The sequence below is a fragment of the Prunus dulcis genome, chromosome 8 (assembly GCF_902201215.1).
Source record: "Prunus dulcis chromosome 8, ALMONDv2, whole genome shotgun sequence".
NCBI classification, from domain to species: domain Eukaryota; kingdom Viridiplantae; phylum Streptophyta; class Magnoliopsida; order Rosales; family Rosaceae; genus Prunus; species Prunus dulcis.
The window spans coordinates 17780605-17804366 of record NC_047657.1 but is presented as its reverse complement, the minus strand read 5'-3'; the positions used below and the strand labels follow the sequence as shown (position 1 = coordinate 17804366).

At 36.9% G+C, this 23762-nt stretch overlaps 4 protein-coding genes and 1 pseudogene across 5 annotated transcripts; 3 read left to right on the top strand and 2 right to left on the bottom strand.

Annotated features, from left to right (window-relative positions):
* Window positions 1-376: 376 nt before the first annotated feature.
* On the top strand, window positions 377-10222 carry LOC117637360 (glutathione gamma-glutamylcysteinyltransferase 3-like). 2 transcript variants are annotated; one of them, XM_034372233.1, is made up of 9 exons: window positions 377-615; window positions 753-909; window positions 1077-1315; window positions 1470-1633; window positions 1900-1951; window positions 2422-2636; window positions 6654-6843; window positions 7088-7360; window positions 8315-10222. In XM_034372233.1, the coding sequence occupies exons 1-9, from the start codon at window positions 541-543 to the stop codon at window positions 10058-10060; spliced, it is 3111 nt and encodes a 1036-aa protein (XP_034228124.1). In that variant the 5' UTR covers window positions 377-540; the 3' UTR covers window positions 10061-10222. The 2 variants fall into 2 exon arrangements, with proteins under 2 accessions (XP_034228124.1, XP_034228123.1); XM_034372232.1 differs by lacking the exons at window positions 6654-6843; window positions 7088-7360; window positions 8315-10222 and adding exons at window positions 2852-3364; window positions 3596-3885 and having other exon boundaries at window positions 2422-2649.
* A 2188-nt stretch (window positions 10223-12410) lies between these two features.
* Window positions 12411-13602, bottom strand: LOC117638651 (annotated as a pseudogene).
* A 198-nt stretch (window positions 13603-13800) lies between these two features.
* LOC117637359 (ribonuclease S-2-like) lies at window positions 13801-14777 on the top strand. The gene is made up of 2 exons (XM_034372231.1): window positions 13801-14155; window positions 14318-14777. The coding sequence occupies exons 1-2, from the start codon at window positions 13889-13891 to the stop codon at window positions 14762-14764; spliced, it is 714 nt and encodes a 237-aa protein (XP_034228122.1). The 5' UTR covers window positions 13801-13888; the 3' UTR covers window positions 14765-14777.
* Window positions 14778-15377: 600 nt separating this feature from the next.
* On the bottom strand, window positions 15378-17009 carry LOC117637358 (F-box/kelch-repeat protein At3g23880-like). The gene is made up of 2 exons (XM_034372230.1): window positions 16992-17009; window positions 15378-16756 (listed from the first exon to the last, which is right to left on the bottom strand). Exon 2 carries the CDS (start codon window positions 16709-16711, stop codon window positions 15389-15391), a length of 1323 nt encoding a protein of 440 aa, XP_034228121.1. The 5' UTR covers window positions 16712-16756; window positions 16992-17009; the 3' UTR covers window positions 15378-15388.
* Window positions 17010-18444: 1435 nt separating this feature from the next.
* On the top strand, window positions 18445-23097 carry LOC117637357 (succinate--CoA ligase [ADP-forming] subunit beta, mitochondrial). The gene is made up of 12 exons (XM_034372229.1): window positions 18445-18739; window positions 19205-19315; window positions 19599-19710; window positions 20010-20074; window positions 20328-20405; window positions 20543-20617; window positions 20729-20881; window positions 20972-21106; window positions 21829-21993; window positions 22341-22463; window positions 22655-22726; window positions 22844-23097. The coding sequence occupies exons 1-12, from the start codon at window positions 18638-18640 to the stop codon at window positions 22919-22921; spliced, it is 1269 nt and encodes a 422-aa protein (XP_034228120.1). The 5' UTR covers window positions 18445-18637; the 3' UTR covers window positions 22922-23097.
* The last annotated feature ends 665 nt before the right edge of the window (window positions 23098-23762 follow it).

Here is a 23762-nt window from a genome sequence, read left to right as displayed (position 1 = left end):
TCAAAGCCGTTTGAATTGAGTTTTTGCAAGGTCCCATTCATAAATGACATATGGTCTCATCTCATTAACAATGAGAGTTTTTCTTTTAAAAAAAAAAAAAATTTATTTATGTATAATATGACCACCCAGTACCCAATCAGCTCAAAACATTGGGCTGACCACCAAGCAGAGCACTCTTTTTGTCGTATTGTGTATTGTAACAACCTGTGGTATCAAAACGACATGTCGCTTGTAAACATGACTTCCTTAGGTTTCAGTTTTGAATTCTAAAAGGCCAAAATGGAATGGTCGGTAACCTACCCGCCACAAATAAAAAGGAAAAAACGGTCAACCAATTCCCTTTGTCAAATTTTAAAATAACAAAAAAAGAGAATTTATTTGCTGAATTTCTAAGCTGAAGCCCAAAGCAGAGACCTTTGCTCAAGAAATCAGTCTCACTTTCAGTTTTCTCATTCTGATTTTTCAATTAACCTCAAAGCCTCTGAAATCCGAGCGAGAAGGAAAATTTGAATCCCAGAACAACAAAAGGCAGCAGATTCGATGGCAGTGGCTGGTCTCTATCGCAGAGAGCTTCCTTCTCCTCCTGCAATTGAATTTGCTTCCCCAGATGGAAAGGTACGATACAACACACACCCCACATCCCCCCAACCAACCCGCCCCCCCCTCTCTTCTCCTCTGTGTGTCTGTCTGTGTGTGTGGAATTGAATGAGGGGTTTGGTGGGTCTGTCAATGTAAATTTCATTGTTATGCAGAAGCTCTTTACTGAAGCTCTAGGAAATGGAACCATGGAAGGGTTTTTCAAGCTGATCTCTTACTACCAAACGCAATCAGAGCCCGCGTATTGTGGGTTGGGCACCCTTGCCGTCGTCCTTAACGCCCTCGCTATCGATCCCGGGAGAAAATGGAAAGGTAATTAATTTTCTCAGTTTTACTTTATTTTATTTTTGCTTTTTGAGCTAAATTAGGAACTGGATTTTGGGTTTTCTTCAATTGGTTTTACTCAAATTGCACTTGGGTTATAAAGCCATATACTTGTTTATTTTCATGATGTGCCCTGTGACTTTCTGTGAGCTCAGGCCCATGGAGATGGTTTGATGACTCAATGCTGGATTGCTGCGAACCTTTGGAAAAAATCAAAGCCGAAGGCATCACCTTTGGGAAAGTTGCGTGCTTGGCGCATTGCAATGGAGCTGAAGTCGAAGCCTTTCGAACCCATGAAAGTTCTGTTCATGATTTTCGTAACCATGTTATTTCGTGTACTTCTTCAGAGGATTGTCATGTCATCACATCATACCACAGAGGTGTATTTAGCCAGGTTTTGTATCACCGTTCTTTCTGTCACACATTTGTCTCAATATTGGATTTATTTTCCTTTTTATATCTAAGAATTTAAGTTAGATTTATCTGATGTCTTTGAGTTTTATTTATAATCATTAGTGACTTACTGGCATTGTACTGTCTGGTTACAGACTGGAACTGGCCATTTTTCACCGATTGGGGGTTATCATGCTGGAAGAGATATGGTTCTCATTTTGGATGTTGCTCGATTTAAATATCCTCCTCATTGGGTTCCACTTTCACTTCTTTGGAAGGGAATGGATACTATTGATGCAGCCACTGGACATCGTCGAGGGTATGCCCTTCACTTTAAACCTTCCACATATTGAAGTATGAAATTCAAAGCTTTAGTAGCCAGTTAGGCTTTTTTCCTTCTTCTTTATTTCATAGAATTTTGTTGTTCAAACTGCAGTAGTATTTCTTGCTCACTTTTTGTTCTTTGCATTATGTCCTCCTGGGGTTCATAGTTGTTAATTTAATATGAGTCATTGGCTGCAGGCTCTTTTATACTGACAAATGTCACTTACAATCCGTTTGCATTCTGTAATTTGGCTCTTTCAGGTACATGATTATTTCAAGGCTTAACAGAAGTCCATCTATTCTTTACACTGTGGTATTGCTCTTGTTGGCATATCTGTTTTACGTAACCTAGTTTCTGTTAGCCTTCATGCGAAATTTCAGTATTACACTTGTATCCTTGTGGAAAAACTTAGATATAACTAAATTTGGATCAACTTCATAGGCTTGAGCAAAATTAACTATGATAATTTGACACGAAAACCCTGTCGTTTAATAAATTCATGCATTTTACATTCTATTCTGAACTTCTTTGGCTTTTTATGATTTGAAACTGAGATGTTTAAATTAGAGACTGGAAGGTAAAAGTAAAATCCACATTATTTGGTTCCTTATACATATAAAGGTGGCAGGCTTTGTTTCCCTACACATCTCTATTGCTCACTTTCTCCGTGGTAGTTTGCTAGATATTTGTTATTTTTTGTGGTTGCACATTTTTTTTTTACTATTCTATTTCCACTTGCCATAAAACATTTAGATCTTGATGTAACTGTGAATTTTCCCCAGAGTTGCAGACATGAAGGTTGGAATAGTATTGCGAAGTACTTAATAGAAGATGTTCCTCTCCTGTTGAAGTCAGAAGATGTAAAAGATGTCCAGAATGTGATCTCAGTTGTATTCAAATCACCACCTGCTGACTTGAGAGAGTTCATTAAATGGGTTGCCGAAGTTCGGAGACAAGAGGATGGGAATCCGATCGTAAACAAAGAGGAAAAAGGAAGGCTAGCTATCAAGGTTTTATTACAGCCTTTTCCTATTTTAATTCATGCATTCTGATTTTCTGCTTTTGCTTTGTAATCCTCAAAGGGGGCAAAGTTTGAAGCACACCTTTTTATCATATACTTCTTTTCCTTCCTTTTTCTTCTTATACTTGAAATGAAAAGTAATATATAGGTGGGGGATCTCTGATTTTGAATTTCTAAAATTGGGATTTCAGGAAGAGGTATTGAAACAAGTAAAAGAAATGGAACTCTTCAAGCATGTAACCAAATGGTTGGCTGCTAAAAATTCACTTTGTCAGGATACCGTATCACTGGGTGGTAAAGATACCTTGCCTGAAATTGCAGCAAATGTGTGTTGCCAAGGAGCTAAAGTTTTGGCTGGGAAAGTCATTTCATTAGATGGAATGTGTTGTAGAAAAACTGACATGAAAGTCTTAAAATCCAATGGTGAAAAGCCCGTAACAGTGGTCTCAGGAACTGTAACAACTAATGGCATGGAACAAGCAGTTGATATGCTGGTTCCCTCATGTCAAACAGATCCAAGCAGTCTGTGTTCTTTTTATCATGGCAGCTGCATAGGGATGCATCCATCTACGGGCGATATTCTAACAGTACTTCTGTTGGCTCTGCCTCAACACACATGGTCTGGCATTAAAGAAGAGAAGCTACTTGCGGAAATTAATAGTCTCATATCAACTGATTGTCTGCCCACTTTGCTTCAAGGGGAGGTAAATTCTCTTTCTTTGGAGCCTCGACTCTTTACTACAACTCCAATTTTTCTCCATTGTCTGATCAGTTTAGAACCCAACACCTAATTTTGCCCAACCCATCCTGCTACCCCATCCTGCTATATGGAGAACCCTTGAATCCTTTAACACACTTATTTTAAGACATACACACACATGCTGAGAAGCACAGACCTTATCTCTAGTAACTCATGGATTGAATGCCTGTGGCAGGTTCAGTACTTGCGACGGCAAATCCACTTCCTCATGACTGATAATGTAGCAGGTTCTCTTTCATAACATATGTTTTCTTCTTTTGCTTAAGTTCTTAAAGCATAAAACATGGAAACACCCAAAAACAAACCCAAAAAAGTGACAATTTTGGTAAGATTTGGTGAAATTCATATTTTGGTTTTATCATGTAATTTCATTTCAAATTACGATTGCTTTCTAGTCTGTAGATGTACTCATAAGCTATGCATGCCTGTAATACTAACATTCAGTAGAAAAATTAGTTTTATCAATTGGCATTCAGTAGAAAAAATCATTGGAAATATCCAGAAAAGCCTTATTTATTTATTTTTTTAAACAAACAATATTGGGAGAGGGGAGATTGAAACCTATTCTGGAAACGAAAGCCATTAAATCAAATAAACTAGAGAAGCCATGCCTTTTTTTTTTGAGTTTCTGCTACCAGTAGCCTACATGTACAAAGAAATGCTAGTCAGCAGTGCAATGCTTTGCATGAAGGCCAAAAGAATGACCAAGAACTACCACACACAAAACTTCCACCTTAGAGGAGTGCCTCGTACTTCCTCAAGTAACTGCTCCTTATAAAAGAGTTTCTGGCTGCTACATGGGATCCCTCCCATCTTCTCACACATATAGCGCTTAATGCCATCTATGGAGTTGAGCCTAATTGTTTCGACAATTTCGAATAAGAACCAAATACCCAAATCGTTGATCTCTTTTTTGCATGATAAAACCCTAGGGGTTTCTCATCATCGTCACTATTATATAAGCTCTAGTTTGTCAAGTTGCACTTGAGCAAAATTTTCAAATTAAGGGGGAAATCTTTATTGATATTGCCCTCACTTATGCTCTCATGGACTCCTCTATAAGCTTCTCACCATGGCTTACCATGGAATCATCCAAATCAAACCCTACCGTGCTCTCCATCAACGCCTTCATTTCCCGGCCAATATGCCACAGTTTAACTTCCATCAAGATTGGTCCCCAGGCAGGTACCTGGGAAGCATATTCACACCATGTCCACCTTGGGATTGATTTCTTCAGGACCAAAAAAATTACATGAACCGCAGACCAGCTGTCCACGTTGGATGTTGCTAGGGTTTCCTCGTCTTGATCTAGCACCTTGCCACTGTAAACTAGGGTTTGTCGCTCTCCTGAGACACCTTCCTTGAATTGGATCATGTTCATGGCCTTGAGATTCTTGAAAGAATCTGAACTCTTTAATTTGAACAAGGTGATATCTTTGTTGGATGTTGTTTTGACCAACATTTCCTTCTAAGTCAAATTGGAGAAGCTCATAATTTGGTCTTCTCATTATAGGCTTAACATATAGCCTATAGGGTCAATCCTTTTAAAGCCGTAAGGCCCAGTGGCAAACCTTTTCCAGCCACCGTCAACAGTAACAAAAAGTAAAAACAATGGCATAGTGAGCAAATTTTCGGTGTTCGTTCACAGATCTGAGGTGTGAGTTGTCTTGTGACCACAAATGGTGGGGTCACTGGACATTGCCTGACGATCTTCAATGAGATCCATCTGTATGGACTCTCTGTATTGATGGCAGTCTTGCTCATACATAATGGAGACATCACAAACGAATTAGGTTTATACATATGCAAAACAAACTCATTAAAATTACCAACTGCACACATATTATATGCAAAGAGTCAAATATTTTCCATACATAATACTGATTTAATTTTAAAACTCAGGCAGGTTGACTTGGTGATGGTTGTTGAATTTGAATCCTTCTAAAGTAGAGATGTGGAGGCAATTCATAAATAAAAGAAATGTTTGATATGGGTGGGATATTATGCATGCATGGCCCTATTCAGCGATAAGTGCCTCACCAAAACCAGTAGTTGTTCAAACTGTAGCTGCACTCAGAAATGGCTAACAACCATTCACAGATCGGAGGCCCATAAAATTTAGCAGTGCCATAATAGGTTTTTATTTTTATTTTTTTTAACATTGAATGGGCGGTTGACAGAGATCGACCATAACATCTCTGTCTTCTTAAAAGGCAAAGATATTATTAATGTTAGATTTTTAAGGCACCTACCTATCTTATCAATATATATAAAGTAAAATACAGAAAATGGTAAAACATTCAAAATACCAGATAATGTTTTTGGATAATAAAAATATTAAGAAATAAAATTATTAATTAAATGAAGATAATATGGTAAATTCACACTCAGATAATGAATCCTATTTTTATGGAACACAATTATCCATTATTTTTTTTATTTAAAAAATTCCAAAAAAAAACCTCATAAGTGCCGAAGCTCGTGCAGATAGGCTAATTGATACTTATTATAGGACAGTACTATTAACAGTAGACTGAGGTTATATATTTAAGAATTTTACTATAATAAGAGAAATTATAGAATAATACGAATGCGTAATAATATTTTCTAATTTTCTTTCTAAAAACTGGGAAGGGGGTTTTATTTTTCTGGTATGATCTCCATTTTCAATGCCACTTGTTAGACAAAATATGAGCACACCACCTTTTTTTTAATGAATAAAAGTTAACTTGAAAACTCATATATCAGTTATCTGATCTTTGATTTATCCATCCTATGAAATCTATAGAAACATTTTTTTTTTCTCTTTTTTGTTTTGTTTTAGACTATGACTTATATTAATATATATATAAATACAATGATGTTTAAAAGATTTACGCAAAATGAGTATATTATATCTAATAATTTGAACTATTCCACTTGACTATAGGCCCATTTAATGTGCAACTATTTGGTTTATATACAAATCCTAAAATGTTTAAATGAGTGAAGTGTTTGGTTTCAACGTTCTAATTTGTTCTAGACGATGACAACTTAATAATTGTTATCTGTTCGTTTCCGCACGGCACACCATCTCTCTTCTCCTGTTTTTATATAAATTTGGCAATGCTTGTTCTTTATAGAACATACACGAAGCCAAATACACACCCCTACAAGAACAAAGCTTCTTCTTAGAGAGAGATGGAGGGAAGAGAGAGCAGTTGCCATCCTGTGTTGAGAGGAGGGAGGGAAAGCAAATTCAGCCATGGTTTCTCTCCAGCTCAAATCCAATCATTGGCTGCCATCTGTGAAGCTCTGGTACCTCCTTTGTCACTGGAAGACACCATAAACAACAACAATAACAAGAAGGAGGAAAGCCCAGATGACCAAGCCCTTCATTCCATCTACAGAGCTTCTGGGTCTCAGCCTCCTATACCAGATGAGGTGAATTTCATGTTGGTTTTCATTGACGTTTATAGGAAAGCTCTTCTGTTCTGTTTTTTATTTTTTTATTTTTATAATTTTTATATATTTTTTTAGTACAGCTATAGCGTGTAAGAAACCCTTAAGGTGTCGTAATGGTTCGAACTTGAGAGTTTGCAAGTCAATGCCCTTTTTTTTTTTTTTAGTTTATGAAATATTCAACTTGTTCTGTTTCTTTTTTTGCATCAATTTGGTAAACAAACAGGTAGCAGAATTGATGCTGAAGAGGGCTCTACCAGAAGTTATGGAGGGAATGAAGCTATTTCTGAAGATGCTGTCATTCAGATTAGGAACATTATTACTATGTGGGCATCGTTGCCTTAGTTGGAAATGGCCATTCATCCACAGCTTCTCTGAAATGTCTTTGGAGAAAAGAGAAGAAGTCCTCAAGAAATGGTCAAAGGAAAAGCTTGTGCTCACACTCAGATTGATGTTCTTGGTGGTCAAAATCTTCTGCCTCTACACCTTCTTCTCCAGGGTAATCTTGCATCTGATTTTAACCCCCCTCTCCCCACAATGAGTCATACTTCACTATCTCCGTTTCATTATTATGCTCTCTCTGTCTCTATGCGGGGACAATGAAACGGACAATGAAACGGGAATAGAGAAGTTAGTTTTTCTCCTCCACTATTACATAATGCAAGTCTTGTCAGACTTGTCAGCTGGCCCTTGTCCTTTCTTGTTGCCTTTTTTCTTTATAATTTATGTTATCTGTTCCTTTCCTCACTCATGGCTCGTTGCTTTTGTCCAAAAAAAAAACTCATGGCTCGTTGCTTTGATAATGGTAAGGCAAAGCAAAAGGACAAATATTCTTTAACTCCTACTGACCTCCGTGACACTTTCGAAGTAAAAGAAGAAGAAAAAACTCTTTAAACTAGAAAGAAAAATCAAAGAGACAGATCAGTGCTGTATTTAATAATTTATGACAAGAGGGTCTGGGAATTTCGGTCAGTTTTAAAAAAATAAATTAAACTCAAAAGTGCGGATTTTACTATATATTTCTGTTTGTTTCTCTTGTGACAAAAATGTGTGACGGTTTGTAGTGATCAGGAGACCGTCTATAATATCTTGTAGCATTCATCTGCAACGTCTATGATGTCTTCAATAATATCTTCATTTAAGGCCCTAACTTTATATGCATTATATATTAGAAATATAATTATTATTTTTATGCTAATCCTTAAATAAGATTATGTTTTCTTCATGGTGAGTAGATGCACCTAAACTCATTCTGCATCTCAACTGTTTATATATTATTGCTCAAAACATGATTTGACAAAGGCTATATGTAAAATTGCTGGAAAATGTGGATCTAAATAACAAAATCCTACAAGAAATGTCTGATAGAAAGATATATAGCAGAATATATATGTGTTCATCTTTTCAAGTACAGGAATTGAAGTTTAATATCACTTTGTCTGGTTGGTTGCAGCTTGATGAAAATTCAAGAAACCCAGCATGGAAAGCAGTTGGATACGATTTGAACACCAATAAAAAGTTGATAAAAACTCCAAAGGAGAGACCTCTTGAACAGGGAATCATAGAAACCCTGAATGAGAGTGATTCTACACTTGTTCAATCTCTCACTAAGAGAGGCCTTCAGGTCTCGGATGATACGACTCACAACATCCACAGGATCAAATGTGATGTTGTCATTGTTGGCTCTGGTTGTGGTGGAGGAGTTGCAGCTGCAGTTCTCGCACAGTCTGGCCAAAAAGTGATGGTTGTCGAGAAAGGGAACTATTTTCTGCCCAAAGATTACTCTTCTCTAGAAGGCCCCTCAATGAATGAACTATATGAATCAGGTGGAATTATGTCATCAGTTGATGGGATGATAATGATATTAGCTGGCTCAACAGTTGGAGGAGGTTCTGCTATAAACTGGTCTGCATCGATCAGAACACCAGATACGGTTCTGCATGAGTGGTCTGTGGATCATAAGGTTCCACTTTATGCAAGCTCTGATTACAAATATGCCATGGATGTTGTGTGTAAGAGGATTAGTGTCACGGATAATTGTACTGAAGAAAACTTTCAGAATCAGATTCTGCGAAAAGGGTGCGACACTCTTGGTCTGAAAGTTGATTTGGTTCCTAGGAATTCCCCGGGAGATCATTACTGTGGTTCTTGCAACTATGGCTGTCCAACAGGAGAAAAGCAAGGGACTGATTCTACTTGGCTAGTTGATGCTGTGAAATGTGGTGCAGTGATTTTGACTGGATGCAAAGCTGAGAAGTTCATATTGGAGAATGACAGTCAAGGAGGAGGTACAAGAAAAAGATGCCTTGGTGTGGAAGCAACATCTTTGAGCAAGAATATGAAAAATAAGCTGCAAATTGAGGCCAAGGTGACAATTTCAGCATGTGGATCTCTCTTGACGCCTCCTCTGATGATCTCCAGTGGACTTAAGAACCCAAATATCGGCAGGAACCTCCACCTTCACCCTGTTCTGTTGTCCTGGGGATACTTTCCGGAACACGAATCAGAATTTAGAGGCAGAACTTATGAGGGAGGGATCATCACTTCACTCCATAAGGTGGTTTCCGATACCACAAATGTCCGGGCAATCATAGAAACTCCTGCACTAGGGCCTGCCTCATTTGCTACACTGTCTCCATGGATTTCAAGGCTTGACATGAAGGATAGGATGGAGAAGTATGCAAGAACAGCTCACCTGTTTGCATTGGTCAGAGATAAGGGTTCAGGGGTGGTGAGGAGAGAGGGTAGGATCCACTACACACTAGACCAGTTGGATAAAGAGAATCTTCAAGTTGGGCTTAGGCAGGCTTTGAGAATCTTGATTGCTGCAGGAGCTGTTGAAGTGGGAACATATAGAAATGATGGGCAGAGAATAAAATGCAAGGGGACAAAGCATGAGGATTTGGAAGAGTTTTTGGACAGTGTGGTTGCAGCTGCAGGGCCAAGCTCAAGGGAAGAGCTTTGGACCACGTACTCTTCTGCACATCAGATGGGAAGTTGCAGAATGAGTGCAAGTGAGGAGGAAGGAGGAGTTGATGAGAATGGTGAGAGCTGGGAGGCAAAAGGGTTGTTTGTTTGTGATGGGAGTTTGCTTCCAACTGCAATTGGTGTAAATCCCATGATTACCATCCAATCCACTGCTTATTGCATTTCCAAGAAGATTGCAGAGTCCTTGGAAAAAGAAAAATACATTTGTTAATAATCCTAATAATATTAGCTATTAGCTTTATCTTGTTCTTCTGCAGCTCATAAGCTCTGAAAAATCATCTCAACACATTGGTATTGTAACTCAGAAATTTAAAATTGCAACATGAACCCGATTTCCTCGTATAGCATATAATAATATAGGCTGATTTATATATATACATATATTTGTTTGGGTTTACAATTCTAGAGTTGAATGAAAAAACAGAAAAAGAAAGAGGCAAATATTCCTTATGCAGAAAAAAACGATTATCTTCTTCTTTTCAACTTTCTCTGCATTAATTTCTGCAAACTTTAACCTGACTTCCTCCCAAAATCTTCATCTTTGCAGCATCAATAGAAAATGTTGTATCAAACACTTGTCCATGACACATGAGGAAATTCTATTGCCAGATTTTCTCAGCTCTCAAGCTTGTTCCCTTCCAAGACAGAAACTATACTATTCACATAAACAACAGGTCCCTTATATTCTTCATAATATGGAAATAGAAAATCAATGGAATCATCAAAAAGTTTTCAAAAAAGATTGGCATGTGGCAGTATCCTATTGGTTTGGGATAATGAGGTGGAAAACTGACCTGGCATTCAAAGTTTTTTCACAATTACTTCACAAATCTCACAAAACAAATTAAAACAACCAATTTAATCCAAGGAAATTAACAAATAAATAAGTAAACCCGTTGGAAGCACTTTGTGGTCAGGAGCAAGCCGAACCACGAATGGGGATTAATCCAACCCTTCGGGTATGGAGACACCTCGTGGTATTTACCAAAAAAAAGAGACATAAAATATATATATATATAAAATATTGACTTATCAAATACCCCCAAACTTATCTTTTGCTATTCCTCAAGCAAAATTGAAAATAAAAAATAATTTGAAACAAAAAGATATACAATGGAAAGAAACAAAATTTAAGGTAAGGTTTGATCATGGAATGAGAGAGAGAAATACAGCATTGAATTCGGATATGTTCTTCCCAAAATCGATGTCTGCCTATCTTTGCATGACATGTGTTTTCAACCTATAATGGAAGTTTACTTATAGAGTACAACTAAACAAACTCTAAAATTAATTGAGTACACCATACTACCAAACCATTTATTGAATTACTTATTTACCTTAATATAAAATGACCAAAAAAGATATATTGAATTGTGAAACAAATGTAATTTTAATAAGTACACTCTACGAACGTGAATCCTCTACTTGTTTTTTCTTCTTAATCGGCTTGACTTTTCTTTTAAACATGCCACATTATTTAAAAACTACCTAAAACATGACACCACATATTTTTTCCCACACTTCTCTTCTTCTACATCTTAGCATTTGGACAGCCAAACTCTTTTTTCTCTCTTAAAACCAAGCCCACCAGAACCTATTCTCCTTTCAATCACTCTTCTTCTTAAAACGCGTAATTTTTTTTAAAATTTTCTCATCTTTCAATTCGGGAAATTTCCAAAAATATTTGAAGCCCCTTGTTTTCTCCAATTTCCCTCCACAAAAGTAGCCACATGAATTATATTGGGACATATATCAGCTAGCAAGGCAATCAGAGTTTTTTTTGGTTTTAGATATGGGATCCAAAAAAATAAAAACAAAAAACCAAAAAAAAAGAAAAAAAAATACAGAAAGAGAAAAATGAAGACAGACAGCATAAAATACTGTGTTTCTTGGGAAATATTTAAAAACCCCAAAGCTGCAAAATTAAGTATTTTAATAAGAGTGATTCCCTTACAGTGCGTTTGGATGAGGAAATTTAAAAGTACAAAGGATTTCATAAATGACGGAATTTAAAATGACGGAAATTAATGTTCTAGAATTTGTAAAGTTTCTTGTTTGGGTGACCAATTTAAAACACGGAATTTAACCTTTATTTGTAAAGTTATCTTTTTTTAAAACTCAATCTCTCTTGGGATTTTAGAAATGATGACTTTTAAATAGAATTTAAACTTGGGATTTATGATCTCCAAATTCCATGTTTTTTTCCACGCGGAATTTCTAAATTTCTATTTTTTTTATCCAAACACCGAAATTGGTTCATGTCAATTTAGAAATTCTGAGTTTTGTCAAAATCCCAAGTTTTTTTCTCTCATCCAAATGCACCATTACTGAGTATTACTCATTATTTGAGTTAGCATCAATATCTAAGATTTCAGTTGAACGCTTTTGCATCATTAGTTAGATTTAGGATATATCAAAAAGAATAATTTGTCCAGATTGTACGGTTAAAAACTTTGAGAATATAAGTATGGAGAAAAAAGGATGGTGGGGAGATCAATGCATTTTATTATTAGCTGTTAGAAGTAAAAGCATAGATCAGATTCTTTTAACAAGTTCCTTATTGGAAAAATATTGTTGTATTAAACTCGTGTACAACAGTACATGAAACACTAGGAAATTCTATTGCCAGATTTTCTCCTCTCTCAAGCTTTGTTGCCTCCCAGGACCTATTGAAACTATACAATTCACATAAACAATCGGCGGATTCCACATAAAAATTTGAAAAGTAGGAAGAGAGACCTTAGGTTTTTGGTACGGAGGTTATAGCAGACTGTACATCCATGTATGTCAAACACAAGAAGCTCATCGCTTTTCCAGAGTGCCAATGCCCATCCGTCCTCCATGAGGTCCATTATGGGGATCGATGTGAGCTCAAAACCCAAGTGTTTTCTCCAAACACAAACACCAAAATCATCATCCATCAGCCACATTCCAAAGTATGTAATAACATCACAACTGCTATGCCAACCACAGAGCAATGGAAGATTCATTCCACACTGTAAGCCGCATGAAAAGCTCAAAAAAAGTAGTATCATGGTCTAGCAGCTCATCTGGTAATGCTACCTCATCACTCATGTCAAACGAAACCATCACTTGCCTAATCTTCATATCGAGTTTCCTCGTCATCCACGAATTCTTTTTGTTGTTCAGTTCCCAACCAATAACACATCCCCTTCAAGTATATCTCGAAATGTTCAGGCCAAAGGAAAGTAGTTTATGTTTCCAAAGAGTAAGTCTTGATCTCTCTCCAAGAAGAAGATTCTTCACTACTTCCCAACTTGTACACTTGTACTCTCAGAGGATAAATAACCACAGAATATTTTGTATGAGCATGCCTTTGCGAACCATAAAGTATGACGCTACCAACCTTGTAAGCTTTAGATATAGGATCATAGCCAAATCCCGTGGCACTTGCAAGCCGATTATTTAATGGTAGATAAGGGGCACGCTGCTGAACTAGGGACTACCAATCCGTAAAGTATGTCTCCTCCCTCTCATGCCTAAATGGGGCATGAGGTAATGATGCTTCTTACTCCTCCCCCTCTATGGAGTTTTTCTTTGGGACTCACAGGGGGAAGAGAGCGGCTAGAGTTTTTCCCAAAATTTTCCTCAACAAGTGTTAATTAGATAACAAAGTATGTTTAAAAGCTTTTTCCTCTTTTTATGCTTTATAAAAGCTTTCCTAGTTTTCCTGTCTATGCTAGTCTTGTTGTTATGGATGTTCAGTACATGGAGCGGAGAGAGAGGGGACATAGATTTATGCCATCCTTCGGATCTGCGGTCCCCCAACCTCAACACAACACTACATGTGAATTTTATGTTGTTTCTGTTTCTTGCTTTCTTTTATGTCAACAACATTCCATGTGAGTGTAAATTAGTCTAAATTGGACCCATTGATGCTGATTGTGACTTTAGGTTATATATATATATATATCCTTGGGATGGATCACCCTTCTCCATCGATAGAGATCTTCCTTAATATCTCCCTCCCTCCCTTTCTTAATTAGCATAAATTGTTGAAATATACTTAAAATCGAACATGAAATTCTTGGAGACCATAGTTTTCATGGTTTTAGGTATTGCTCTTTCCATCAACATTGGGGGAAACATGAGCTGCAATGCTGCTGGACAGTATGACTACTTTCAGTTTGTTCAGGAGTCTCCTTTTGTATTTTGCAAAATTATGGATGGAAATGGATGCAACATCCTACCTCTGCCATGGATATTTACCATTCATGGCTTGTGGCCAAGCAACTTCACACATCGTCATGAACCTTGCGTTGGTGCACAATTTAGTAGAGATGTGGTATATCTATCATACATAAATACACATATTGAGAATAATGCATGCAACTTTTGTTATGTTTCTCGTGTTTTGTTTAGTTTACTTCTGGTTTTAGTTTTTTGGTGTTTTTTTTGGCATGAATGCTCGAAATGATATTTAATTTTTCTTTGCCATTGTTATTAGATGAATGAAGCCTCCAATAATGAATTGCGAGCTGATCTGGAGTTGTCATGGCGAAGCTTCATCAGTGGGCGGTCAAATATGGACTTCTGGGAATATGAATACAACACACACGGCAAGTGCTCCGACCACAAGTTTTCGCAGATGCAATACTTCGACCGTGCCAGGAGTTTGTGGAAGCAATACAAAGCTCATACTCTATTTTCTAATAGCTCGATTGAACCAGGCAAGTCATATCGTTTTACTGACCTTGAACAAGCCATCCGATCATTTATAGGCGGGAGAAGACCTCTTCTCCTTTGCGAGCAATCTAAGAGGAAGAAGAAGACAAAACAATATTTGCTGGAAGTCGTAATTTGCTTTGATGACAGAGCAATTAATCCAGTGAATTGTCCCAAGAGGATGTCAAAAGAATGTCTTCCACAATCACCTGTATGGTATATGCTATAGCCTATAGGTAGAAGGGTGGCAAGTCATAATCGAATTAATGTGTACGTAGCTATGTGACGCAATGAAATAATCATGATCATGATCGTAATGCTTAATTTGCAGTCTGTGTTATATATAATCTATGTTTTGATTTCTTAATGCACATCCCTATATAGTTTTGCAACAGGCATAGTCATCATGTTTGTCTGGAAATGGAAAATCTTATATATATGAGTTGCATGCAAATGTCAATCAACTACAAGTTTAATTACATCTCTTTTGGTCATCAAAAGAATGTACATACGTACAGTGAGAAAAAGATGAGAATTTTCTTTCTTAAAAAATCAGTGCTTTTTATTAGTTGTTTGAAATTAGAAGCTTGGATCATAATTGTTAAGATTTTAGAAAGACGGACTCTTGGCCCACCACTAGCAACATCGATATTGTCCCCAACTTAACCATCTGTTTAACATGTGTTGGGTTTTATACAAAAGGCCTCGATTTTATTAGGAGTGGAACCATTTATTATACGAGACTTTCTATTTTGTTAAGTTTCCGATGTGGAACTTGTGTATTCTTCAACAATAATGTTGTATCAAACTCGTGTACATGTCAATCAACTATATTGCCAGATTTTCTCATCTCTCAAGTTTGATGTCTCCCAAGACCTATCGAAACTATACTATTCACATAAACAATTGGCGAATCCATATTCGTCATACAAACTTGTACAGTAGGAAGAGACATTCGGTTTTCGGTGCAGAGGTTATAGCAGATTGTGCATCCATCTTCGTCAACCACAAGAAGGTCATCGCTTTTCCAGAGTGCCAATACACATCCGCCCTCCCTGAGGTCCATTATGGGGATTGATGCGAGCTCAAAACCTGCGTGTTTTGTCCAAACACAAGCACCAAAATCATTATCCAACAGCCACATTCCAAAGTATGGACTAACATCACAACTGTCATGCCAAACACAAAGAGCAATGGAAGATTCATTCCACACTGTAAGCAGCATGAAAAGCCCTAAAAAATTTCTTTCATGGTCTAGCAGCTCATCTGGTAACGTTACCTCATCAAACACCTCATCGCTCATGTCAAACGAAACCATCACTTGCCTCATCCTTTCTTCATATCGAATTTCCTCCTCATGCACGAATTCCTTTTTTTGCTCAGTTCCGAACCAATAACACATCCCCTTCAAGTATATCTCGAAACCTTCAGGCCAAAGGAAAGTAGTTTCTGTTTCCAAAGAGCAAGTCTTGATGTCTCTCCAAGAAGAAGATTCTTCACTACTTCCCAGCGTGTACACTTGTACTCTCAGAGGATAAATAACCACAGAATATAATGTATGAGCATGCCTTTGCGAATCATAAAACATAATGCTAACAACTTTATAAGCTTTAGATATAGGATCATAGCCAAATCCCATGGCCCATCGGAGCCGATCACCTAATGATAGGTACGGGGCACGCGGATAAACTTTGGACTCCCAATCCGTTAAGTATTTCTCTGAGGGAAGAAGCTTGAATTCCTGAATTGCCGGATTCCACAAAAACACCTTACTATTATTATCTACGTGTACACAAATGATTCCATGACAATGGCCTACAATCCTAACTTCTTCACCACCAATCATTACACTCATAGAAACTGGAACATTGATGTCCTCCACCCTAGACAACAGAAACCTATGCGCACCACCATCTGCATCCTCGCAAAAAGTAAGCACTGAGAACACATATTCGGTCTCGCTAGCATTCGGGTCCTTATTAGGGACTAATCGCTTCAAAAAGATTGATTGATTGTTGTGCAAGCAATTGGAGAGCTGATTGCCTACGAACCTGGGATTGTTGATCAGCGCATACCACCATTTGGCCGCGCACTTGAATCGCATAAGGGATTTTGGAGGTAGACTTGTTAGAATTTTTACCAATAAATCTTCCCCAATTTTGCAACTGTGTGCCATTAATTTCAGCTATATATATGTCTCAACCCTTTCCGTCTTCTACCTCTTTTGCACACACAAACAGGAAATAACAAAACAACACCAAGGTTAAAACATAAGGAAAAATTATCATATCTGTATTATATATAAATCAAAGAGTAAAAACAACGTAAGACTTTCTAAAGTGTAATCCACAGAGAAAGTTCGATAACATCGTATTCAGAATAACAAATATTGAAAGGGATTAAAGTATACCAAAACATATTAAACATTACAAAGAAAAATAGGTATATATAGTTACCTTATAATGAGTGGGAAGAGGAACATAGCAAATATACAATGGAAAGAAGCAAATTTAAGGTTTGATCATGGGATGAGAGAGAGAAATGCAGCAGTGATTCCGGATCTGTTCTCTCCAAAATTGGCGTTCCCCTGTGTCTCTGCTTGACATATGTCCCTCACCCTACCGCTGGAATTTGTTATTCAAAAAAGAAATTACCTGACAAAATTAAACATTAAAAACAAAAAAAACAAAAAAACTAGGGAAAAGGAACATGGCAAATATACAATGGGAAGAAGCAAAATTAAGGCCTGATCAAAGGATGAGAGAGAGAGAGAGAGAGAGAGAGAGAGAGAGAGAGAGAGAGAGAGAGAGAGAGAGAGAGATGCAATACTAAGTCTGTATATGTTGTTCTCAAATTGAACTAACAATTTTGATAACAATTTCAATATTAGTTTTTATATTTTTTGTGTTGAAATCTATAGAGAAAAGGGAGAATGGAAGTGAGAATAAGAGTAGAGATGGGATTGAGAGAGAAGATGAGATGAATTTTTTTTTCACTTTTGTTACTCCTCCCTCTCATCCTCTTTCTCAATGTCATCCTCACTTCCATTCTCACTCTCGTTTTCGTCTATACTCTAAAAAATAAAAACTAAAAACTACAATTGAAATAGTTATCAAACGGGCCCTAATATATTAGTCCTTTTTCTAGAATTTAATGTATTAATCTATGTGTGATATCAATTGATATATCACTAATATAATTAAAAACCTTGAACTTTTCCTACATTTCCATTGCTATAGCCTATTGTTGTTCTGGCTGTTCAGAAAGTGGAGCCATAAAAAGCCTTAAAAGAAATAGATTATGAAAAAATATCATCTAAGTTTAATTTACAACATTATTTTTGTACGATTGTATCACAGTTCAATGGTGCCATATATTTTATGGTGTGTCTATGTTTTTTTGTTTATTTTATTCATTTGATATTAGGAGAGGTAACTCGAATCTATGACATCAAATGCAAGAGTAAATACACTTGAACTACAATACTAGCCTGTTATGGGCATACACATTTTTTAAGCTTGATTTTTTTTAAAAAAAAAATTGATAAATATCACTAAGTGTCCCCACATCCGAAGAGTGAGATTATCTCCGATCATGTTTTGACTTGTTTCTGGCCACAAAGTGCTTCCAATGAGTTTCAAACTCTTGTCATTGAGGCACTAAATAACTCGCTAATTGAAAATAACAGTTTACCAATCGCACAACCCTTGTGATTTTTAAGCTTGAAATTTTACCAACAAGTAAATGGGACATTGGGATCAAACTGAGAACCGGTTCATTCATAGTAACAGGTTTTGAAAGTCTGAAAAAAAAAAAAAAAATAACAGGAACCGGAGATCTATGACGCGGCGCCGATCTATTGGCTCACATAAAATAAGAAAAGAAAAACAAAATGAAAATCATAAAATGCCTAAAACGGGTCAAAAGAATATTAAAAAAGAAAATGCACTAGGGTAGGGGTTCTTTCGCATTCTCAGACCCAATCGCCTCTGCGTCCGGCAAACGCAGTCTCTCTCTCTCTCTCTCTCTCTCTCTCTCTCTCTCTCTCGCTGTGTGCGTCTCTCTCTCTAGTTGTTGCTTTAGGGTTTGAGAGCTTTAAACAATGGTGAGAGGATTACTGAAGCAGCTTACCTCTCGTTCTCTCTCTATCGCCGGAAAATGGCAGCAGCAACAGCTCCGCCGCCTCAACATCCACGAATATCAGGTCTCTCTCTCTGCATATTTCGCTCACACTTACAATCAAATTCGAACTTTCATATGTAGCTGATCTGTTTCTCTTTTAATTCTCCAGAAACTCTGGAGGGTCAAGAACACAATTTTTCGTTTTATGATTTGTTTATATGTTTCATAGTTATTTTGTTGTCTTTGATTAATTTAATACATTTCTTTAAAGTTAATAGTAGTGATCAGTGAAAATTTTCATCCCTCAAAAATTGTCTTCCTGTGCAACCAAAAAAAAAAAAAAACTTCAAAATTTTGAAATATACATGTATAGAATTATGTGCCAAATGTCTGTTTTTTTTTTTTTTTTTTTTCTTTTCATTTATGAGAATGGTGTACATCTTCGAGTCACATTACATCAATCTAGTTGTTGGTTATACTTCTGTGCGAGAGTGAGAATGTTGTTTGAATTTTGAGGATGAATGCCTTGCACTTTGGCTGAAACCAGGGGGCTGATTTGATGAGCAAATATGGGGTTAATGTTCCGAAAGGTGCTGCCGTTGCATCCGTCGATGAAGTCAAAAGGGCAATTCAGGATGTATTCCCCAAGGAAAGTGAGGTAATTATTGGAAATCATGGTCTTTTCATATTCAGGTTTATTTTGACAAGAAGACAAGCACTATTCTATGTTGCTGATCAAACCGAGAAAAAAGAATTATTCATAGCAATATTCGTTTTCTTTTCCAGGACAAAACTTTATGTCTGATTTGAGGATAATTTATCTTCATATTTCAATGGCTGAAAAAGTAAAAGTTGGAATACTGTTGTTATATCTTTATTTTTTTTAAGCAAACTAGCTTAGTGTTCGAAAAGGGGCAATCCTAACTTGGATTTTGGTGCAGTTGGTAGTTAAAAGCCAAGTTTTGGCTGGTGGAAGAGGCTTGGGAACCTTTAAAAATGGTCTTAAGGGTGGTGTTCACATTGTCCCGGCTGACCAAGTTGAAGATATCGCTGGTACTAAAAACCATCTTTATTATATGAGAATGTTTCCCTGGCGTTTTTGTTTTCTTAAAGTTATCTCTGGGCATACCAACATTGGCTCTCATAGAAATAACTCTATCACACCCCAGCTTGATACGTTTGATTACAATGCCTCTAGCAATGCATGCATGTTAGTTTACAATAGTATGTTGTGGTAGTCTTTTGTACATTTATTGTTCTGTATGATTCTGGAAGTTGCTGCTTTCTAAGATGTGATGCTGCTTTCTCCTTTTGGTGCTCTTCTTTATTTCAATTTTGTACTTCTCTTGCAGGCAAGATGCTTGGTCAGATTCTTGTTACCAAGCAAACAGGTCCTCAGGGAAAAATTGTCAGCAAGGTTGGCATTGCAATTTGTTTCATATTGTACATTTATATTAACTTGTAATATTCAATACATGTTAGTTCCCAAACTTTCATTTTTATGTTAAAGTTTGGAATCCTTGTTGCTGAGGATTCCAAATTTTCATTTTTATTTTATATTTAATAAAACTTGGTGCTAAGGAGTTCCAAGCCTCAAACTTTCTTGAACATACACATCAGCACTATAAATTTTTTACTTATAGTTTGGTTTCTAACTTTTGCCTGTACAGGTTTATTTGTGCCAAAAGTTGTCGCTTGTCAATGAGATGTACTTTGCTATCACTCTGGATCGCAAAACTGCTGGCCCAGTATGTTCTCAAACTGACTTCATTATCTTTGTCTGGTGCAAATTACCTATTTTATTTTCCTATGTCTTTGTTAATGTAAGTTTTCTTCAAAGTGAGCTTCCTGAATTAAGATGCATATTTTGATATCCATTTTTCAGCTTATAATTGCCTGTGCAAAGGGAGGAACAAGCATTGAAGACCTTGCTGAGAAATTCCCTGATCAGATAATAAAGGTACTTAGCCTTATCTTTTATTTTTATGTTTTAGCAACTACTCTTTCCTTTTTGGTATTGTGATTTAACTAGTATCTTCTTACTTTTGTTTTCTTATTCTATGGTCGATAGGTACCTGTTGATGTTTTCACTGGAATTACAGATGAAGATGCCGCAAAGGTTGTTGATGGTTTGGCTCCTAAAGTGGCCGATAGAAGTAGTTCAATTGATCAAGTGAAGAAATTATATAAGCTATTCAGTGAGACTGACTGCACACTTCTGGAAGTGAGCATAATTTTTAGGTTAAAGTAATTGTACTGTTTAACCACTTCCCCTCCTTCCATTTTACCTATCTGACCCTTGATTTTTGGACAGATCAATCCACTTGCAGAGACTTCTGATAACCAGCTAGTAGCTGCTGATGCCAAGTTGAACTTTGATGATAACGCTGCTTTTCGTCAGAAAGAGATATTTGCTCTTCGTGATCCAACACAAGAGGATCCTCGAGAGGTTTGGTTAATTATCCTTGTGTTTGACCACTTTTACAGCTGATTAGTACCATTCGTTGCAGTTCTGTTGCCACTTACCACCCCATCTTCCTTTGTAGACTTGAATTTCACTTCTAATTGTTTAGGGTTTTTGGGCTCTACCTTTTAATGTATTTCAATTTTTATTTTATTTTTTCTTTCCTTTTCCCGCCTTCCTGTACAGATTTAAATTTTTTTTGGTTTATATGTATGTGCAACATGTGCATTCCAAATTTGGTGAGGATTTTTGCTACAAGCAGCTATTCTCACACATCTTATGTTGATCTGTAACGGAATTTTTTGTTTAAAATCATGATCTGGGTTGGGCAGGTTTAGACCTGCCCTTTATAGGGGTGGAGGAAGGTGGGGCCCCGAGATACCTAGCAAACCTTTGTCAGCTTTTAATAGGCGTTCCTGATCCCCACTCCCAACAGGAATGGAGGAATAACGGGGCCAATGAAAGTTCCCATATTGTCGTCTACTGGGTATAATATTTCATTGTTATAGTAAAGCCCAGCTGCCACCCATGAGTTGTTTGTTGGAGATGCTTTATCTAGGTAGTTGAATAATATCTGATACATTTACAACAGGACGCGCTGTGTCTAAAGTTAAGCGTGCACAACTTGAATGTGAAGTTCTTTGTGGTAGATAACAATCTTTTTTGGTGTTTACTTATTTACTCTGGTGCCTTTTACCTACTGACAGGTGGCTGCTGCCAAAGTAGATTTGAATTATATTGGATTAGATGGGGAAATTGGTTGCATGGTGAATGGTGCAGGATTAGCTATGGCTACAATGGATATCATTAAATTACACGGGGGAACTCCTGCCAATTTTCTCGATGTAGGCGGAAATGCTTCCGAAAACCAGGTAATGATGGAGTGATAGGAAATGAATGAACTGCTTGTCGGACTTTTTTTCCCCGCTGTTGTCATCGAGTCTTTTTCTTTTTCAGCTTTATTCTTTACTTCTTTTGTATCAGGATCCGTTTTATATCTCAATTTGAATGTGGCTTTGGGTTTAAGATGGTTCACTAGTTTGTTAAAAAATTGAGGATGCTCTTTGCGCAATGTGCACATGCATGTCTGAGTGCTAAAGCCGAATCCCAGTTTTTGTTATTGGTTGTACACTTCTCTGTTAAAGAATATGACTGATTTATAGCACATAAGAAACTCAAATTTCTTTCTGTTTCTCTAATTTTAAATTATGTGAAACAGGTTGTTGAGGCATTTAAGATTCTGACTTCTGATGAGAAAGTGAAAGCCATTTTGGTGAATATCTTTGGTGGAATAATGAAATGTGATGTGATTGCAAGTGGAATCGTCAATGCTGCTAAACAGGTGATTCTCCAATTAATTGCCATGTTTTGGCAAATTATTTCCTGGTGGTTTCATTTTACTTGATATCACTTTGGATTGTGCTTAAGAAGGAGATTGAAATAATTTGGTTAATTACTGCTGGGAGATGAATTTTGGGAAAAAAAAAATTCCACTAAGGAAGGAGCATTAACTTTTGTTCATCCATGTTCAAGGTTAAACTAGAAGTGCCCGTGGTCGTTCGTCTCGAAGGCACCAATGTTGACCAAGGAAAGAGAATTCTGAAGGTAACAATTAGAAATTTGGGATCCTAATACATGAAAGTAAAGAAAAAAAAAGTCATTCATGGAAAATATATTCAGAATGTATATTAGAAACTTTATTGTTCGTTAATGGCTGTGCAGGAAAGTGGAATGGCTTTAATTACAGCAGAAGATCTGGATGATGCTGCCGAGAAAGCGGTTAAAGCACTGAAGAAATAGATCCCTTGATTCTCTTTATAATTACATTATGAATATAATTCTTATTTTATATTTTCCTTTTTCTCTTATGGTGACACTGATGTACTCTGTTGGTGTTTTGTGTATGTCATTACATAACACACTACCTGCATAGTTCGATCCTAATTGAAATTGTTTGAAAGCAAGTTTAGAGGCTATAGTTGTTGTCAACGAATTTTCAATATTGCAGATAATTAGAAAAGAAAATTGTTCCAAAGGGGATCGAGTTCTACTACATATTCAGTATAAGATTTAGTATTTTTAGATATTTTCTTTTTTATCAATGAGGTTAAGGAATTCGATGGGTGAGTATTTCAGGTTGGGGATATATAGGTTGATCTCTTCACACAAGAACGCTAGAAAGCCAAAAACACACTATCAACATGCAAATACGCAATGGTTACTCCCCATTCTCTGGTAATTTGCCAACCCCAACAAAGACTCTATCTCTCTCTCTCTCTCTCTCTCTCTCTCTGATGTGGGATCACATCACATCACGAGGAGAGAGAAGGAGCAGAGGGTGCCGGTTATCGGGGTTGAGTGACTGTCGAGTGGGGTTCGGCAGCTGCTAGGGTTTTTTTTCTTCTTTATTCAAACTCTTCCTTTTTTGTATTTTCTTTATACAGTTAAAATATATGACGAAAGAGGGGATTGCTGGGATGAAATTCTTTATGGTGGATCAAGTCAGCAGGAGGGGGTTATATTTAGACCTTCCCATAAAGACAAAATCCCTCCTACAAAACACCTTACAGACAAAAGAGACATTCGCCTCTCTGCCCCCTCCACAGCTCAAGCTCTCTCACTCGCAGCGCAGCATTTCTCT

Bases quoted from the DNA above. Each gene is read 5' to 3' on its own strand.
- LOC117637360 (XM_034372233.1), top strand. From the start codon at position 541: ATGGCAGTGGCTGGTCTCTATCGCAGAGAGCTTCCTTCTCCTCCTGCA. The intron at 1,634-1,899 runs GTATGCCCTTCA...TGGCTCTTTCAG, and splicing joins GCCACTGGACATCGTCGAGG to GTACATGATTATTTCAAGGC. The intron at 2,637-6,653 runs GCTAGCTATCAA...AGGGAGGGAAAG, and splicing joins AACAAAGAGGAAAAAGGAAG to CAAATTCAGCCATGGTTTCT.
- LOC117637359 (XM_034372231.1), top strand. From the start codon at position 13,889: ATGAAATTCTTGGAGACCATAGTTTTCATGGTTTTAGGTATTGCTCTT. The intron at 14,156-14,317 runs GTATATCTATCA...CATTGTTATTAG, and splicing joins CACAATTTAGTAGAGATGTG to ATGAATGAAGCCTCCAATAA.
- LOC117637358 (XM_034372230.1), bottom strand. From the start codon at position 16,711: ATGGCACACAGTTGCAAAATTGGGGAAGATTTATTGGTAAAAATTCTA.
- LOC117637357 (XM_034372229.1), top strand. From the start codon at position 18,638: ATGGTGAGAGGATTACTGAAGCAGCTTACCTCTCGTTCTCTCTCTATC. The intron at 19,316-19,598 runs GTAATTATTGGA...ATTTTGGTGCAG, and splicing joins TATTCCCCAAGGAAAGTGAG to TTGGTAGTTAAAAGCCAAGT. The intron at 20,406-20,542 runs GTATGTTCTCAA...TCCATTTTTCAG, and splicing joins ATCGCAAAACTGCTGGCCCA to CTTATAATTGCCTGTGCAAA.